Source organism: Protopterus annectens, chromosome 1.part2 (assembly GCF_019279795.1).
Source record: "Protopterus annectens isolate FY-2018-M chromosome 1.part2, PAN1.0, whole genome shotgun sequence".
Lineage (NCBI taxonomy): Eukaryota > Metazoa > Chordata > Ceratodontiformes > Protopteridae > Protopterus > Protopterus annectens.
The window spans coordinates 660324288-660344070 of NC_056727.1; the positions used below are offsets into that span (position 1 = coordinate 660324288).

General features: G+C 35.8%; 1 protein-coding gene across 1 annotated transcript in view; it reads right to left on the minus strand.

The window, feature by feature from the left end:
• The window catches only part of LOC122790645 (solute carrier family 22 member 13-like), a 367537-nt gene that overhangs the window by 319046 nt on the left and 28708 nt on the right, over positions 1 to 19783 (minus strand). The window contains exon 2 of the mRNA XM_044058173.1: positions 12196 to 12299. Coding sequence (XP_043914108.1) covers positions 12196 to 12299 — 104 coding nt within the window. The remainder of the gene's footprint in view (positions 1 to 12195; positions 12300 to 19783) is intronic.

Here is a 19783-nt window from a genome sequence, read left to right on the forward strand (position 1 = left end):
GACTTCATCAGCATGAATATATTTAAAAACAATTTTTCCTTATATACTAAACAACCAACCATATCAACTAATTAATTTGTTACACACAATTACAATCTTAAAGTTAGTATATAAGGAAATTTATCAGTTGAAATGGTTGGTTGCTTAGTATATAACAAGGAGAAATTAGTTTTGAATGTATTCATTATGGTGAAGTCCTGAACCTGAAGGGATGCAAGTGTTTAATGTTTAATGTTCTTTTAATAACTTATTGGCATTTTAATATCGGTCCATTTGTTTTAATATTGCTCCTGCACCACACTGTCACCTATTGGTGTTTTGGATTTTAGTGTGGTGACTTTGAAGCTTTTTTCTGGTAGATAGTTATTTATTAGACAAAATTAAATAAGAGTTTATTAATCAGATTAAATTAAATAGGAGTTTATTAAACAGAATTAATGCAAGTATCATGCTGCTTCTCTCCCTGTACATGTAAAATAGGAGGGTGTGGCTATTTCTGGTTGCTAGAAACACTGTCAGGCACTGCCAGTCATGTGATGCTAAGTTAGGCCACAGCTCCACGGAGGAAAGTAGGCGTACAGCCAGGCGATAAGAAAGTGTGCTAGTTAGTGTAGTCAGTGTAAGATCTTGAGAATAGGGGAGAAACTTTACATTATTATTGGTTGTAAAAATAAAAAAAATGGTTAATTTGTTTATTTACATGATAGTTGGGGATTATGTAGTAACTGATCATTCATAAGAGAAAGACTATGAGATTGGAAAAGTATTGGAGACTGTCTTAAAATGTCCATGTAGCCTAAAACTACTATAACAGTTTGCTGATTTATATATTTTTGTGTATAAAAGTAGCCCTAAGTCTCAGTTTATTAGATTCACTTCTTATTATTTCTCAGGATGCAGTTGCTGTACACACTTCATGAATGAAATCTGCAATTACAATGAGCCTTCAAGTCCAGAAGACTTCTTTTCAAGATTAACAGAGAGTATGAGTCTTCATAAAATAGTACAGTTTGTTATATACAAGCAAACTTAAATGCAGATTCATCCAAGCAAACACACGTACATACACAAACACACACACAAAAACCTTGTGGTTTATCTCACTTTGCAGCAGCACCTTAAACAGAGTTTTTTTTATTTTTGGTTGGGGCATTGCTCTGTTGTCTCCTGATCGTCAAGCCTATCTCATTCAGCTTGACCATTTGTTCCTCATCACTGGAGTGAGGGTCAATCAGGAGGGGTCATCTTTTATCCCAATCTACTATAATGCCAGCCATGTCAACATGAGTGTGTTTCTACAGACGTGCAAATTCCAGCTATCAGCAACACAAGTAGACCTAAATACATCAATTGTCCTGAGATGGGCAATCAGTTTTGGCCAGACTGGCTTCTTTGTACAAAGGCTGCCACTTAAACCTGTTGTGGTATTATGTAGACAAAACCCAGCTATTTTTTTTCACCAGTGTTCCTGTCAGTGCTCAAGCTTCTTCCATCCTCCACTCATTCATACTTTCTACCACTTAAGCCATTTTACCCATTGACCTATGAAGGAACCCCCACTTTCTAGTGGATGTTTGTCTCATGGCACCTGCACTTTAAGTGGCCAAGTGCTGGACAATAGCTAAGCAGTTGGGCCATCACTCAGGTAGTCATGAAGTGTGAATGCTTTTTCCCTGCCTATGCACTGTTCTTTGTGGTACTGGGATAAGCTGGAGCTCCCATAAAGCTGCTCTACTGAAATGTCGATGTTTCTCTGCATGGGCGGAAATGTGGCTATTGGGTATGCATAGACTAGTGGGCACTTTTTTCTCAGCCAGTCATTCTATATGCTGAGGCACCTGCCTCAGCAAGTTGCTAGCTATACAGTGAGTGAAGCTATCCTCTCTTCCCAGGATGGGAAACTGCCATCAGCCATGATTTCCACCCCCATCGCCCCTTACTAGTTTCTATAGCACCTGAGTCACCAATTGCTGTTAAGGAGCCATCCTGCTACTTTATGAAGAAGTGCTTCATGAACCTCAGTCATGAAAAACAGTCATTTTATATTTCTGTATAATGAATGACATGGTATTTGCAGTACAAATATAGCTGCTTTTCAATAATTTAGTTAGGAATATAGTCAGCCTTGTTGCAGTAAATGAGGATAGGGTTCATAATTTCATAGTTATATACTAGACTAATGACAACCAGGGCCTTTACAAGACTAGCCGTGGAATCCAACCTAATTGTGTCCCTATGTATAATGGGCATTTATTAGGAGGCTATATGTTAGTTAGGAAGTTTCAGGAGGTTATGTGTTGGGGGAGTGGTTAGTTTGGGCATTACTGTCTGCCTCTGTCTCTCAGAGACACGGGGGCCAGACCCAGGTGAATTTCTGATTTCCCATCCATTGGGCCAAGGTTATGCTTAACAACTGTTATGGATGGACACTACATCACATGAATGGGGAGCCTGTTCTGGAGCATGGGGTCCTCTGAGGCACATATCAGTCATATCAACATGTGTGTGTGTGTGTGTGTGTGTGTGTGTGTGTGTGTGTGTGTGTGTGTGCGTGTGTGAGTGTGTGCGTGTGTGTGTGTGAGTGAGTGTGTGTGTGTGTGTGTGTGTGTGTGTGTGTGTGTGTGTGTGTGTGTGTATATGTGAGAGTGTGTGTGTGTTTCGTGCCCTGTGATACACTGGTGTACTATCCAGGACTCCTTTATCTCTCCTGAACCATTAATAGGTTCAGGTACTCCAGTGACCAATAAATGGATATCTGGATGCATAAACTGTTGTCATGTTTCAAAAAGAAATGTCATTGATTTAGAGGCTTATGACTGGGTCTCAGATCACGTCAAGAACATAGAACAATTTGGTTATGATCAGGCAGAGAGATCAGATCATAATTGTTTATAGTATATAGAGCATGGGCTTTGTCTGTCGAACATGCCACGACTTACAAAAAAAAAAAAATATATATATATATATATATATATATATATATATATATATATATATATATAAATATGGTTCCCCTTCATAATATCAAAATATCGAATTACTGAATGCTCAAAATTCAGTAACTCGAAATTATAAAGTCGAACCAACAAAAATCCCGAAAACCACAAGCACAAAAACAAAAAACCCCGAACATACAAAACACATACACCACACAACACGCACACCATACAACCCACATAACATAAACTACAAGCCCTACACTACATGTACGCAGGGGGGCAAGTCCCCCTTCACCCCCACTCCCCACAGACATTTTAAACTGCTTCGCACACACACAAGCACATCACACATACATAGACACATCCAACACTCGCACTCATACTCCCACCTCCCTACCTTAATCTACATGCACAACTTACAAAACACACACATACACTCACTTACCTTCACTTCCGTAAAACATCCCAACTCACACACTTCCCGTCCTGTAGCTGACATGCATAAGCGCGAATTTGAGATATTTAGATTCACACTTATGCAGATTCGCGCTTCTGCATTTTCGACTTTACAGTCTCGAGTTACTGAATTTCAAGCATTCAGTAATTTGAGATTGTGAAGCGGAACCATATACATATATATGGGTCTAGGACTATTCACTGAAAGCACATTTCATTGAAATGTGCTTTCAGTGAATTGTCCTAGATCCATGTATATATATATATATATATATATATATACACATACATACATATATATATATATATATATATATATATATATATATATATATATATATATATATATATATATATACATATATATATATATATATATATATATATATATATATATATATATATATATATATATATATATATATATATATATATATATATATATATATATATATATATATATATATATATATGTATAATAGAAAGAGTAGGAAATCCAGTTGTTTCACAACTTTGAAACCTGTTACAAACCTACTGCAGCAAAATATTTCTGTGTTTTAAATGAAGCTTTAGCTGCTTCAATGTCCTGCAAGACAGACAGAAAAAAATGAAAACAGAAATTGTAGAAGCCTGAAAGGGGCTACAGTCTTGAAAGTTGTAACATATTTAACACGGTCTCACAGAAAGTGGACAGACATGAAGTGTATCTTTAATCCTATAGCAACCTTAAAAGTTGGAATACACCATGCTGATATGCACACAAAAAGCAGTCTGAAGAGTTTTACAACTCTTATAGCTGTTTAAGCTCATTACTGCTGTTCTGTAGTGGCTGCTGTTTATGTTCTTGTATGAGACTAGAACTTAGCAGCACTGAAAGGTGCTTAACAAAACCTTCTTAAGCACCTTTCTGACATAAAAAGTTGCTTAATACTGCTAACTTTTTCCAGATTTGGAGCACAGTCATATTACTAGATAAAATATTATGACCTGGTTTCTGATCATAACCAGATTGCTATGACCTGGTTTCTGATCATAACCAGATTGCTATTTGTTTGAGACATGGGTGTCAAGAAAATTTACTTAGAGAACAAAAGTTAAGAGGTGAATCTTGACATCAGTGTCAAGAACACATAACAATTACGGCTATGACTGGAGAGACCTAGTCATAATTTTTTGTAGTACATAGTGTTTTATTGGATCTATATCATGTTATCGAAAAATAAAAATGTCGAACTGCACAACAGCAAAAGTGCGGAAATGTCGAGGGTCCATTTTTGAGATCACAGTACAGTGAAGACTGGGATATTTGCCCTTTCCTCACTGTAGTGCAATCTCGGAGTTGGAATATATATTTAGCTGGGGGTGTGGGGGGAAGACCCCCCCCCCACAATACCAAATTCGACTTTCGGCATTTAAGCTCTTGTGAGAGTTCAACATTTTGCGTCTGCAATGTTGTGATATAGATGTGTTTTACCTGCCCCTCTGTATTTCAACATTTACAGAAAAAAACACAAACCATAGAACCATTAGGTGTTTAACAGCTTTGAAAGATGTAATATACTCACAGCTGCCATAAAGATGGCAGCCTCACAGAAGAGCATCAGGAAGCACAAAGATCTTTAAAACACATGTTAATACTTCATTCAGTGTTAATGAAGTATTTGTTTTAAAGCTCTTTTCACTTTCTGCACTCTTTTCTGAGATTGCCACTGACCACTGTTAATGTTCTAGCATGAGATTAGAATTTAATCGTGCTTAGGATATGAAGTGTAGCTAGGGTGGGGCAAAGGGGGCAACTGCCCTGTGTGCAACGTGTTAGGGAGAATGGCTGGCAGTAGTGATGTACTGATATTCATTGCACCTCTGCTTTTGTGTATTGACCTGAAGAAGTAGCTTCAGCTCTTCATGTATGGTAGATACTGTAGCAAGCAGTTTGGCTATATTTTAAAACTTACAAACTTTTTGTGCAATGTAGAGTTGGTGGTCTGGCAATACAAAGGACCTAGTGCAGAGACAATGGAAGAGAACAGATTTTTTTTTTGCTCCTCATCATAGAGTTGAGGGATGCCAAATTGAGGAGCATAAGGTGCTAGATGAGCCAGCTATGGCTCTTCTTAAGGTGCTTAACAGGAAGTTGTTAAGCACCTTTCTGACATCATGGCTTAGCCAACTGGTTAACACAAACTAATCTTTATAGTGGTTACATTCTTTAGATACTTGAATTTAAACTACATTTTGTAGCTCAGAATAAAAGAATATGTATTAATTTTTGTATTATTTTGTAATCAACTTATAATAGGTCAGTAACCACAAGCTGCATACATAGTAAAAACAGGATTTTGTTCATTCAGCTGTGAGCTTTCATATGAGGTCAAACCATTGTCTTTGTTGCTCGTTTTTTTTTAAATATTTTGAGAAACATGAAAAATAATGACAATATAAATAAACAATATATGGGCAACTTTTAATATGTCTTTAGTTGTATTAGATAGAGGTCAATTATCTATGCACTTGTTTTGCAGTCATGTTAGATATAAGAATACATATTTGAATAGCTTGTGTGCAGCATGGTATTTGTTTCAATTATTATTGTAAATATGAACAGGCAATTGTAGATGACAAGAGATGTCACTAACATGATTCTAGAAAAATGCTTACAGCATCAATAGGGTTTAATATGTTAAAAGAGCTAATTACAGTATATAATAATTTTAATGGCTGCAGCAAATCTGAAGTACAGGGAGGATACTTTTATCATCATTGCAAAAAAGAAACAGAGCTGACATAGGCAGTAAAAACTTACTACAGCTGTTTGATCTTTTTTTAAAGAACTATTATTTGATTATTAAAATTATTGTATGAAAATCTGTTCCTTCTCAAGTAAGACCCTAGATTATGTGAGACAGTTTTAAAACTGTTATAGATTATTAACATCAGCTATGTTTCAGTTCATTGTTTTGGCAGTTCACCTTTTTACTATATTCCACAGGGAACAAAAACAACTGGTGAATGCACAAAAAATGGCATGAAATCCACCGGGACCCTCCAATGAATTTTAATAGTTCCAATATCACAAGATAAAAACAGCTCCAATAAACACAATTCCAGGTTAAGCTCTTTCGTCCAGTATATTCAGGACTTCCTCAGAAACATACACAACCATTATTTATTCTAATATAAATGCTACTTAAACCATGTGACCTTCAGAATTACACATTAATTTAATTCTTAAAGTAACAAAAGCCTAGTAACCAAAACCACCCTTCCTTTTTTTCCCAATTAACACTCCCTTAAATCAATTATAAAATAAAAAACATACATATATAAAATGTAAAAAAATAAATAAATACATATATGTGTATATATATATATATATATATATATATATATATATATATATATATGTGTGTGTGTGTGTGTGTGTGTGTATATATATATATATATATATATATATATATATATATATATATAAATTATATTAATAATTATATAAAAACTTCTTTAAACCCATATTATTAAAATGATAAAATAGGATGTTCATCTTTCTAAGACTTTCAATTTTAACACACTTGCACTGAAACAATGTTCATTTAAACCAGACCAACTACTTGCATTCAGGACTAACTGCCATTCTAGTTCTATCCTTTGTAGCCTAAGATTCCAGGGTCCACTCCTCAGGCTTGGGACAATCTTCTCAAGGACAATAAACTTAAACGTATACTCCAGTGAACTTTGTATGTGTTTATACAAGGCATTCGTTAGCTTGCCCCTACTAATGTCATAAAGATGTTCATATATTCTGTCTTTGAAGGGGCGCTCATTTATTCTGATGTAGAAACAAGGACAATTTTGGCATATAGTTGCATAAACCACTCCTTTACTTAAACAATCATATCTGCCCTTTGTTAAAATCCTTCTCCCCTAATTTCCACCCATTGGGAGGTATGTATAGATTTACAATATCTACAATGGCCACATTTATTCATTCTATTGTTGGGTTGAGAAAGAACCTTAGGTCTCGCCATTAATTATTTTATGGCCATTCCTCTTCAATATATTATACTTAGCCCCTTATCTGTAATATTCCTAAGGTCCTCATTATCCCTCAAAATAATCACTTTTTTCTCTAGTATCCTCCTTATATAATTATTCTCTGTGTTAATGGTGGTGATAAATGCATAGGCTCATGGGATCATAGGAGGTCACTAGGCTAATGACCCTGGGGCCTTTACAAGCCTAGCCAAGAGTTTATCTCCAAAAAAAGAAACCTCAGTCAGCACCTGTCACCCCTGTCATTGAGGGACAAAGGTGAAACCCCTGGGACAAATTTGTGGTTTCCCATCCACTCATCAAGGTTGCGCTTGAAGAGGGTCAGCAAGGTACTCTGTTTGACATGTAGAGGATGTCTATTCCTGAGACGGGGCAGCCTCTGGGAGACAAACCTGTCTCTCCAGCAGGTTTTGTTGATTCCGCATATTAGATTTAGGCCTATTGAGTGGGTAATGATCGAGGAGTTAGACTTACGGATAGGAAGCATTTCTAGTAGGGCAGGGTCCGATATTGCATTGTAGGCGAGACACAGATCACCTCTGAGAAATCTGTATGATACCAAGTAGAGTGATAGTGATTTGAGCCTGTCCACATAAGACAGGTGTTGGAGGCCATGGATTCTCTTTGTGAGGTATTTCTGTGGCCTTTTCAGTTGGTGCAGGTGTTTGGAGAGGTACATACCAAACAGGGCGTTATACTCAATTATAGGTCTAATGAGGGAGCAGTACAGAGAGGTAATAACCTTTTTCTGGATGCAATCCCTTTACTTATGAGATGAACCAAGTAAAAGACTTTTCTGACCACTGCTGCCACATGATGGCCGATTATGAGATTGTTGTCAACCTGAGTACCCAGGTCTCTCACCACAGTTTGTGCACTTAGGGGGGGTTGCCTTTGATGTGGTAATCAGTAGGGGCCATGTTTTGCCAAATGGTATGATAATACATTTTTTGTGTTTACCTCAAGGCCATGACTTTGCCACCAGTTATTTGTTGCTGCGAGACACTCTTGCAGTATATTAACATCATTTGGGGAGTCAATGACAGCACCCAACTTACAGTCATCTGCAAACTTAGTCAGCCACAGGCCCTTTGTCTTTGCCTGGACCTCTGAGAAGCAGATGCCAAACAGTAGGGTCCCAGGACAGATCCCTGTGGAACACCACTAGTGACGGGTCTGCTGTTGGAGGTAGTGGCACCTATTTTGACCTTGTGGGTCCTATCTGTGAGCCATTTGGGCACCCATCTGATGAGATAGGGATTAACACCAAGTTGTATTAGCTTTTTGATGCTCCCTGAGTGGGGGATTGTGTCAAGGCCTTATCCAGGTCAACATAAGCTGTATATACTGACTTTCCCCTCATCCAGGGCCTTGGTGACAGACTCAAAGAAGTCATCTAGGTTCAGTAGTCTAGATCTGCCCTGTCAAATCTGAATTAGGTGGGATCAAATGCTTGCAGATTGCCTGTGTCCTTGTTTATGAGATCCATAATAATATACTCCATGGCTTTACAGATCAGACTTGTCAAGCTAATGGGGTGATAATTTCCCAGGTCAGTAGTGACACCACCTTTGTGCAAGGGGATGACAATGGTGGTTCTTCACTCTGCTGGAATGAAGCCTATAATTTAGCTGTGGTTGAATGGGGTGCTCAATAGTGAAGCTAGTTCTTGCTGGAGATGGTGCAGAATACAGTCTGGGATACAATCAGGTCCCATGGAAGCTGTTTTCTTTGCCTTGGATAGGGCCTTTGACACTTGATCTATGCAGATGTGAAGTATGAAACAAGTATTAGGCATGTTGACTGGGCCTTTGGGGGGGGCAATAAGGGGGTGAAGTTTGCTCTGAACCTACCAGCTAGCAGGTTGGCTAAGTCAGCAGGGTCAGTGTAAGTGGTACCATTAAGTACTAATTCAGAACAAACTTGGGTTTTGCCATGAAGGTTCCTAACATAACTGAAGAAGGACTTGTGGTTTCCCTTTGTTTCGGAGGCTAGTTTCAACTCATAATTGGCTTTGGAGGTTTTCACTAGTCATCTAATTTGCTTGTTGAGGTGGAGGAGGGAGCTTTTCTGATTTGGAATTTGTTCCTTTTTACCCTTGGACAACAGTTTCTTCCTTTAGTTGTAAAACCTGTTGATGGAGGATGTCCTCCAAACAGATTTGTGTTTCCTTGAGGAGCAGGTTTTAGCTCTGTTGGGGGTGACTAAGTCCATGCAGTTGTACAGGTGCTTGTATACTGCATTGGCATACTGTTCAGCATAGTTGTCTGCATCCTCTGAGGGGGGCTGTGGTGTGAAGCTGCTGATACCCTCCCTTAGGAGGTTGTAGTCAGCTTTTGAGAAGTCAATTATAATTATAATTATAATTATTGGTGTCTTGCACTTCTTTCTGTATATTTAACTCTACCTCATGATTTTTCTCCAGGGATAAAATGGGTTTAAAATAACCACATTTCCCTCTTATTTGCCACCTCATACATTAGTTCCCTTAGGAAATCTGATGGATAATGCCCTTTTTCAAACATAGCCTTTAACGACTCACATTCTTCTATAAAATGTTCTTCTTTAGTAACCATCCTGGCTGCTCTTACAAACTGCCCTTTAACTACAGCTCATTTCTGAGAAAAAGGATGGCTACTGGTAAAAATGAAAAAAGAATTCGAGTATGTAGGCTTTTGAAAATACATGCAAAATATGTTTTGTGGCACTTATCTTTCTCCAACAAGAAATCCATGTAAGCTATCGTTCTCTCCTCAATCTGTGATGTAAATTTAAGAAAACTGGTACTATTGTGCAGGTATTCAGTAAAGGAGGTTATTTTTCTTTCCCATCCCTACAAATAAAAAAACAAATTGGCCAAATGTCTCATGTAAAAATTATACAAATCTCTAAATGGCCTTGTAACATGTTCCCTCTCCCATTCCGCCATCACTATATTTGCAAACAAGGATACTAAAGGGAATCCCATAGCCAACCCATTTTTCTGTAAATAGTATCGGCCCTCAAATACAATATAAGTATTTCTCAAAATAATATTTACTAATTGTTCATATAAATTGATCTTATCTTGTTGCACCTGTTTGCGCATTAAAAACTGACAAAAAAGCACTATGTTCCCTTGTGTGGTATTATGGTGTATAGCTCTTTAACATCCACTGTTATAACTATGTCATTCTCATTAAATTCCAATTCCCAGGATAAAACAAGCGGAGACCTCCAATTCCGTTATTCTTTCCAAAAAACTCCGAGTCTTTACATACTTGTCATTCATCAGTCAAATGTTTCAAGTTATAATCAAGTAATTTTGCACACCCTACAGGAAAAAGAACCCCTTCTGTCCACTATACAATGCATCAGAGGGTTCCCAATCATTTATGGATTTTTGGTATGCTGAATAAAATTGGGATGGTAGGATATAAAATATTTAAATAATTATACTCGTCTGTAGTGACGGACCTTTCAATAAATAAGTCTTTCAATTCCAAACAAATTGTTTGGTATGCTGTATTCAATTAATTAATAGATATAGTTTCATAAACCTCCATTTCAAAGTAGATTCCATTCAAATAATATAGTCCAGGTTTCTCCATGATAACAACCCCTCCCCCCTTATCTGGTTTCATAACTCTAATATTTTGTATTTATAGTATCTATATGCCAAAATTGCCCTTGTTTCTACATCGGAAAAACTGAGCGCCCCTTCAAAGACAGAATATATGAACATCTTTATGACATTAGTAGGGGCAAGCTAATGAATGCCTTGTATAAATACATACAAAGTTCACTGGAGTATACATTTAAGTTTATTGTCCTTGAGAAGACTGTCTCAAGCTTGAGGGTTGGATCCTGGCATCTTAGGCTAGAAAGGGCATAACCACAATGGCAGTTTGCCCTGAATGCAAGAAGTTGGTTTGGTTTAAATGAACATTGTTCCATTGCAAGTGTGCTAAAATTGAAAGCCTTGGAAAGATGAATATCCTATTTTATCATTTCAGCAACATGGTTTTAAATAGGTTTTTATGGAATTATTAATATAATTTTTAATGTTTGAATATGGATATAGTATATAATATTTATTTATTTTATACGTTTATTATATATGTATTCTTTATCCTTGCTTGAATTTTTCTTTTTCTTTCTTTTTTTTTGTATTTTAGAACTGATTTAAGGGAGTGTTAATTGGGAAAAAGGAAAGGGCGGTTTTGGTTACTAGACTTTTGTTTCTTTAAGAATTAAATTAATGTGCAATTCTGAAGGTCACATGATTTAAAGAGAATTTATATTAGAAGGAATGATTTAATAATGGTTGTGTATGTTTCTGAGGAAGTCCTGAATATACAGGATGAAAGCACTTAACTTGGAATTGTGTTCATTGTAGCTGTTTTTATCTTGTGATATTGGAACTATTCAACTTTATTGGAGGGTCCAGATGGATTCTGTGACATTTTTTGTGCATTCACCAGTTCATCTATTTAACCATTCATATATATGGATTTGACTAAATGATAGTCATGTTTTCTATATATTTCCATAGTTATTATGAAGTGTGTGTGTGTGTGTGTGTGTGTGTGTGTGTGTGTGTGTGTGTGTGTGTGTGTGTGTGTGTATGTGTGTGTATTGTGTGTGTGTTTACGTGTGTGTTTTGTGGTGTGTATAATTCTTTTACTCAGTTACTGTTATGTATGGAATGATCTATTTGCCTCAGAAAGACGTGCAAGAAATGCTAAGAAAGATTTCATTCAGTACTTACTTATCTGCCAGGACTCCAGACAAAACTCCTCCTGTAAGGACACCCAGCATGTAGATGGACGATCCAACACTGTTCAGGCTATGCTTGTCACAAACAAGATCCCACTAAAGAAAATGAAAGAGATATGAAAACAGATAAACTTGAAGGAAAAACTCAGTCTTCAGGGTAAAGTGCCTCTACGAAAAGAAATAAATGTAGTCCACTGAAGAAATCTCGAGGCAACACCATATATAGCGAAGGAGACTTTATTCAATAAAACACACAGTGGCAAAGTAAAAAAGTGAGCACTTTCGCGTTTCACAAAATGCTTCTTCAGACTTAATTATTTCACTCAAAGGTACATCCATTTAAATACACAATTGATTAACTGTTCAGCTAATCAAAAAAGCATTTTAATTTTCAATTTAATAATTATAGCTTGTATTCATTGTGTATCTTATAGCATTCCTATGTTTCTTTGTAGTGCCTCATATAGCTATACTATACAGCATAAATAACAGTGAATATATATTTACTAATAAAAACTTTAAAACAGTAAAAAACATCAGCCTATATATATATATATATATATATATATATATATATATATATATATATATATATATGTATGTATGTTTATAAATGTGTCAAATTCATTGCAATCTAATCTAATGTCATTAGGTGGCAGCACAACATCACAAAATCAATGAAAAGCACAATGTGAAGTGGTATGAATGGCATTGTGGACCAGACTATTTTAGGGATAGTAGGAACTCCACCCAGTTATTCATATAGGAATACTAAATCTCTGAAAAGGATGCTATGTTATGACAAGAATACGACAAACAGAGTGAGATCTGAAAGGCAAGGCACATTTGCCTGCAGAAACTGTAATCAGTGTTCATTTATGGCAAGTGCTAATACAGTTAAGCATCCTGACACAGGCCTCTATAAATATATATATATATACATATATATATATATATATATACATATATATATATATATATATATATTAGTTGATGCTGTTTTTTACTGTTTTAAAGTTTTTATTAGTAAATATATATTCACTGTTATTTATGCTGTATAGTATAGTTATATGAGGCACTACAAAGAAACATAGGAATGCTATAAGATACACAATGAATACAAGCTATAATTATTATTTAATTGAAAATTAAAATGTTTTTTTGATTGGCTGAACATTTAATCAATTGTGTATTTAAATGGATGTACCTTTGAGTGAAATAATTAAGTCTGAAGAAGTGTTCTGTGGAATGCAAAAGTGCTCACTTTTTTACATTGCCACTGTGTGTTTTATTGAATAAAGTCTCCTTTGTTATATATATGGTGTTGCCTCAAGATTTCTTCAGTGAACAGATAAACTTAGTTCAGGCGGGGCAGAAACCATGTTTTGAAATATGATTAGTAAGGAAAACCACACAGACAACATGAAGCTTCCATTAATAAAACATATTGTGAGATTTCAATTAGAAACAGAACAATGCACATTGACACAGTAATATGCAAATCAATCCAGTCTCTCTGTTCCTTTGCATGCTTTGACAGCTACAGATCCTTGTAAATGTATTTATTTATTTTTATTTGACATTTGTTTACCGTGATTGTCCGACTGGACAGCTGGTGTCCGTTTTCAGCGAAGGCCTGGGGAGAAGTTCCACAAGTACAATACTTACAGCATTTAGTGTAAACAGTAACAAGTTACAGAAGAATTGTTAACATTGTAATACAAGGTGTAACAATGTTGTAATTTGAAATAGAACACATGAGATACATGACTAGCAGCTAAGTAGAGCATAAGGCAGCAATAGAAGAATATGAGTAAGCTGTTTACATATTTACATGTTTACAAGCAGCATCCATGAGCATTTAAAGGGAGTGACCATGCCGAGCATGTCACAAAGGATGAGTGGCTTAAGGAAGCAGTATTGTTGCTGTGTGGTGAGAGTCTAAGGCGGGGCATTGTAGTTACATAGTCGGCTAGTGAGAAGGTGTGATATCGGTAGTTTCTTGAAAGTGGAAGTATTATTTTGTAATCTAATGTCAGGAGGAAGACTAAATCTATGACTTTCTCTTTCTTGTTGACAGGAATTCTCTCTACATATATGTTTGCATACCTCTGCTATCACGCACCTAATCTCTACATCTACCATTTTTCTTCTGAAGAAATATTAACAAATCTCTGTACTTTGCTCAGTCCTGCTCATTTCTGTATAATATAATGTATGTATAAGTGAAATATTTCCTTCTTTGAAATGTGTTGCATTATATATATATATATATATATATATATATATATATATATATATATATATGTGTGTGTGTGTGTGTGTGTGTGTGTGTGTGTGTGTGTGTGTGTGTGAGAGTTATTTTATATTTCCTATAATTCATCCCTCTATCTTCATCTTTCTGATCAGATAGATACTGGTCATGCATTCTCTTTTACTGTCATTTTTGTTTTGGTAGGGAAAGGGCTAGAAGGCTGAATCAGCTCTGCTAGCCTTATATATGTATTTATTCCTTTACCTGTTTTTTGTTTGCGCTACCCTTCCAGGTATGTGACAACATCTTGCTGTCATTTCTCTTATCCTTAGCATATCATACACCTTATTTCAGGTGAATGTGTATGACCAACCTTCATCAGCCTCTTTCTTGTGTGAGCTTCAGTGGTTCCTACCTTACCATGCCTTTCTCATGAATTCTTGCACAATACTTACATATTTTACGTTTGCTAACACAATCTCAGTAATCACATTCTAGACAATTTTTCATTATATCTTCTCACAGTAACAGGTCTAGAAGACCAGAACGTTTTCACTATTGCCTGACCTAACTTATAGCATAAATAGCATAAATCCTGTTCTTCATACATTTATCCAAAAGTTTTGAATTTGTCCAGTGATGATGCCTGTTTTACCTTAGAGAGTAGTTTATTTAATTTTCTAACTGTTCTTTGATTAAGCCACCATTTTCTTTGTGTTGTTTTGGAAGTAGTTTATACTTAGTTTATGTTTTTATGCTCCCTAGCTCTTTGCCATGCTGTAGTCTTTGTAGACATAAGCGTTCTAATATAGGCCAGAATCAATTTACCTGGTAGTCATCTGTGTGACAGTGAAACAATGTTCAAACTATTTCAGCCTATTTTATAAGGGAATTTCCTTTTAACCATGTATTCACTATATAAAGTTTCTTTGAGTTCTATTTTCTAGCTCCCAGCCTTGGAGTTGGGACACCTCACATTGTTTCCATAGTCAAGCAGAGGTCTGTCTAACATGATCTACAGGGAGATCAATAACAGAATGTATATTAGCCAAATACCTTAGTTATGTGCCTGAATCCGGTTTGCTTTTGTAAAATACATTTTGTTTCCATCTTTCAGCATATTTGATGAAGTAGCATTTCAGTAACCATCCTTCTACAGGGTTGACACTATCTAGCCTTTTGCTTGCATGGAGTCTGGTGAAGTTAGACTATATCTGCCCTCCTCTTCCTCCTTTCTTACACCTTCATCTCCATATTACATGCTTCCTAATGCAGGCAGTCCATTGTGTTGCCATCTCCTACAGTAATTCCTTTAACATTGTAGAACGTTATTAGTGTCATTGTTTTGTTCACTTCTAGTTCATGACATTAAAGTTCAGTCTCTTCTGTAAGTGAACTGCTGCCCATGTCTGTAATACTTTTTCTGTATATCATTCACAAATGCTCTTTCACTCAGCTGCTGTTTTTGATGTTTTCATGTTTTGACCCCTCAACCTATGTCACTCAAGCTTGATATCCACTAGCACTTAGGGCAGATCCATTCATTCACCATTTCCAAGGATGGTAGGCATAGGGTGGCAGCATCTTGATGATATCACACTGCAATGTCTAGGAGGATTTTTTATATATAGCCTATAATGTAAAATATATAATGAAGATTAATTATATCAGTGCACAATGATACTAAGGCATGAATCAGTGGCATTTGTTTATGATGTCTGTGTGGAACTTTTTTGGTTATTCAAGTTTCCTCCCACAATGATACTAAGGCATGAATCAGTGGCATTTGTTTATGATGTCTGTGTGGAACTTTTTTGGTTATTCAAGTTTCCTCCCACCTTTCAGGTGGTCTGCTTATGTATGAGTGGATTGTCATTATGCAGTCCAATTCCCCCAACCTACCAAAAACTGGTAGATTTGTTACTTGAAAATATGACTGTATATTACATTAATTCATGGCTCTGTGGTTTGGGTGATGCTTGAAAATGGTCCTATACAGACCATTTCACTCTTTTGGCTAATACATTTATTTATTTATTGACATTTGTTAACCGGGTTAGTCCAGCTGGGCTAGGAGCCCATTTTCAGTGGAGACCAGAGGAGAAAAGCTCCAATTACAGACAAAGAGATTAAGTTTACATAACAGTTAAGAGTACAATAATGACATGCATAAGAGATTAAAACAATCATTAAATGGCTAAAACAGTACGAGTTCAAATATATTCTGTAATTACAAAGGCACACCAAACAAAAAAGTTTTTTTTTTTTCATGTGTGAGTGGTGTAAGTATCTAATTTTATATCTGGTGTAGTAAGGTATAGAATAGGAACCATGAGAAGGGTGAAAAGAGTGTCTAGAGTTGAATAAAGATACTGGCAAAAAATAGATGTGAGAGAAATAAGATACAGAGAGGAATGTATTTAATGGTGGTATAACAGAAATTGTACTGGAATGAGAAGAAAGTGTGTTGTGAAGTTGCAATGAAGAGTGCACTACAGAGAGAAAGTGGAGCTAGGTAGGGTCATGGCAGGAACAACTTTTGGTTCTAATAAAGTGTAGTTTGCAAATAAGAAAAAGGCTGAACACTTCTGTACATGCCCAGAGACTACAGCTACCTAAACTAGGCTATACAACTATAAAACTGGGCTTTTTGAACAAGACCAAGTAAATGTTTTTGTAACACTTATGGAAATTGTATTGGATAATAATTTCCTGTTCTTTGAGGGTAGTTATTTTAAACAGGTAACAGGAGTAGCAATGGGGCAGCATGTACCCCATTTATGCGAATTATGTGATGTCTTATTGGGAGCAGGAGTATGTATTCCAGAGTGATTACAAACAGTATATTCAGCATTACACAAGATTTCTGGACGATATTTTTATTGTTTGGAATGGAGATAGTGAAAATTTGGAATTATTTTTGAAGTACAGTAACAGCACTGTAGAATTTTTAAAATTTACATATACATATAGTTCTACAGAAATATGTTACTTGGACGTTCAGTTAGTAGTAGATCAAGATAAAAAGAGGCTTACATCTAATATCTATAGGGAGGCCACTTTCTCCAACTCTTATTTGAATTATCAAAGCTGGCACCCTAGCCATCAGAAAAAGGCTATTGTTAAGGGCCAAATGGTTAGGGCTGCCAGAATGACCAATGATATTCAGAGATTTAAGGATGAATTACAATTTATTACGGAAATGTTTATAAGAAGAGGATATCTGGCTGTTTTAGTTAGTACTATAAAAGAGGAGATTACGGTAAAAAGGGACAAAGGCTTTTATCAACCTATATTAAAGGTTAACACACAAGAAATCAGGGATATTGATCTACAGGCAGTTAATGTGGGAACTGGCAAAAAGAAAAGTAAAGAAAGAAGGGAAAGACTGTTTGTATGTTATTACTACTTACACCGTCGATGCAGAGTTTCTGGTTACGGTTATACGAAGGAACTGGGAACTTTTGAAGCTGGATGTGAATGTTTCCGGCAAAATCAGAACTCCACCCATAAATGTATATAGGAAAGATAGATCTTTTAAAAATCTTTTAGAAAGGAATTATCTTCATAGAGTAGAGTCTTGTAGGGCAGTTGGAAATTTTAGGTGTGGAAGATGTAGTATTTGTAAGCATATCTCCACCACAGGAAATAAAATAGTAGTAGCACATGAAGTTATCTATATTAAGGGACATTTTGATTGTTTTAGTAGGAATGTTGTATATATTGCTAGATGTGACCCATGTCCAGCATTTTATATAGGTAAAACTTGTCGAACATTAAGAGAAAGGATAGGTGAGCATGCTTTAGACATAAGACATATGAAAAATACTAATGCCCTGCATAGACATATTAGACAGCATCCCAAACATGAATTTAAATTTAGTGTGATACAGCAAATTATTAAGGATGCTCAAGGATGTGTATTGGATGTCCATCTGGACATTAGTGAATTGAAGTGGCAAATAAGATTAGCTGCCACCACCTATCCGGGCATTAATGACAGTATTAGTATCTCCCCTTTGTTAAAGTTAAAACATATTTTAGGATAAAGTTCATGTATAGACCTGGTCCCTTGTAGTATAAGTAACCTTGATCAAGTTTTAAAAGGTTTATTTTTAAAAGGTTTATTTTTAAAAGGTTTATTTAATCATTTTTAATATTTTTAAACATTTTGAATGTTAAGCATGCTTTTATATATTAATATAACTATTATTTTAAAATTCCCTTTGTTGACCAACTAAATATATGGTTCGTTTTAGACGATATGAAATTTGTGTGAAATATAATTGTTACAATAAGTATTTGAATTTTATAGTTAAAAACATGGTTCTGGTTGAAAACATTTTTAAGGAGCATGTCTTTTTAATGTTGTTATGGATACCAATGATGTAATTGAATTATTGTTTAATTCATAGGTATTTTTAAAGGGAGTGGGAGTTTGGGCTTACTTGTTCTGATGAAGTCCGTGAATGTAGGATGAAACCTAGGTTAACTTCTTTCAGTGTATTAGTGTACTGTTTTGGTGCAATAAACTTGTCAGTTTTTCTAAAAGAATAGCGTAAGTTCCAGTGTTTAGACTGCTCAGGTTTTCCATGGTTGGATTTGTGGTTACCAAGTTTGCTTTGAGTTGAACTACAGCTAACTACATGAGCTTCAGAGAGTGAAAGCTTCTCACCACATGTTCTGAAGTCTCTACCTCAGACTAGTCAGAGAGTGCTTTCATTGGGAATGAACTAGTGTTAGCTGTTTAGCTTTTTTCCATCTCGGCTGAATCCCTAGTGGTGCTGATGGTATTTAGGTCAAATCCATTAGTACTATGGGTATACACCACACCCCTGTGCCAGGGGATGGAATATTTGCTGTCTACTAATGACTTTTTGAAGCCACTTTCAGAAGCTCCTCTTGCAACCATTTGAACTTAACTATTCCATCAGTATAACACCGACAATGCATGTCCTTTTTCTCTACATTTGGTGTTATAATTTCTCTGTCTGTGTTTTGTTTGACTGACTGATTCACTGCACTTTGCTGATTGCACATCTGCCTTACTCTGTCACAAACAGTGTAACTGAAAACAGAAAGTGCTGCAAACATTAATAGTGACATCATTCACTTCGTATTCTCTCTTCAGTCTCATTATCCTAATCCTCCTGCAGTTAATTCTTTTGCAGTTTTCTGTCACACTGAATCCCCATTCAGTACTTACGCAGGAAATCACTGGTGTTTCTCGTTCTTTTACATTTGTTGGGCCCTTTGGATATATGGAATACATAAAATGAAGCTGTTAAATGTGTGTTAATTACCAATGCTTGCAGTATATTGGGTT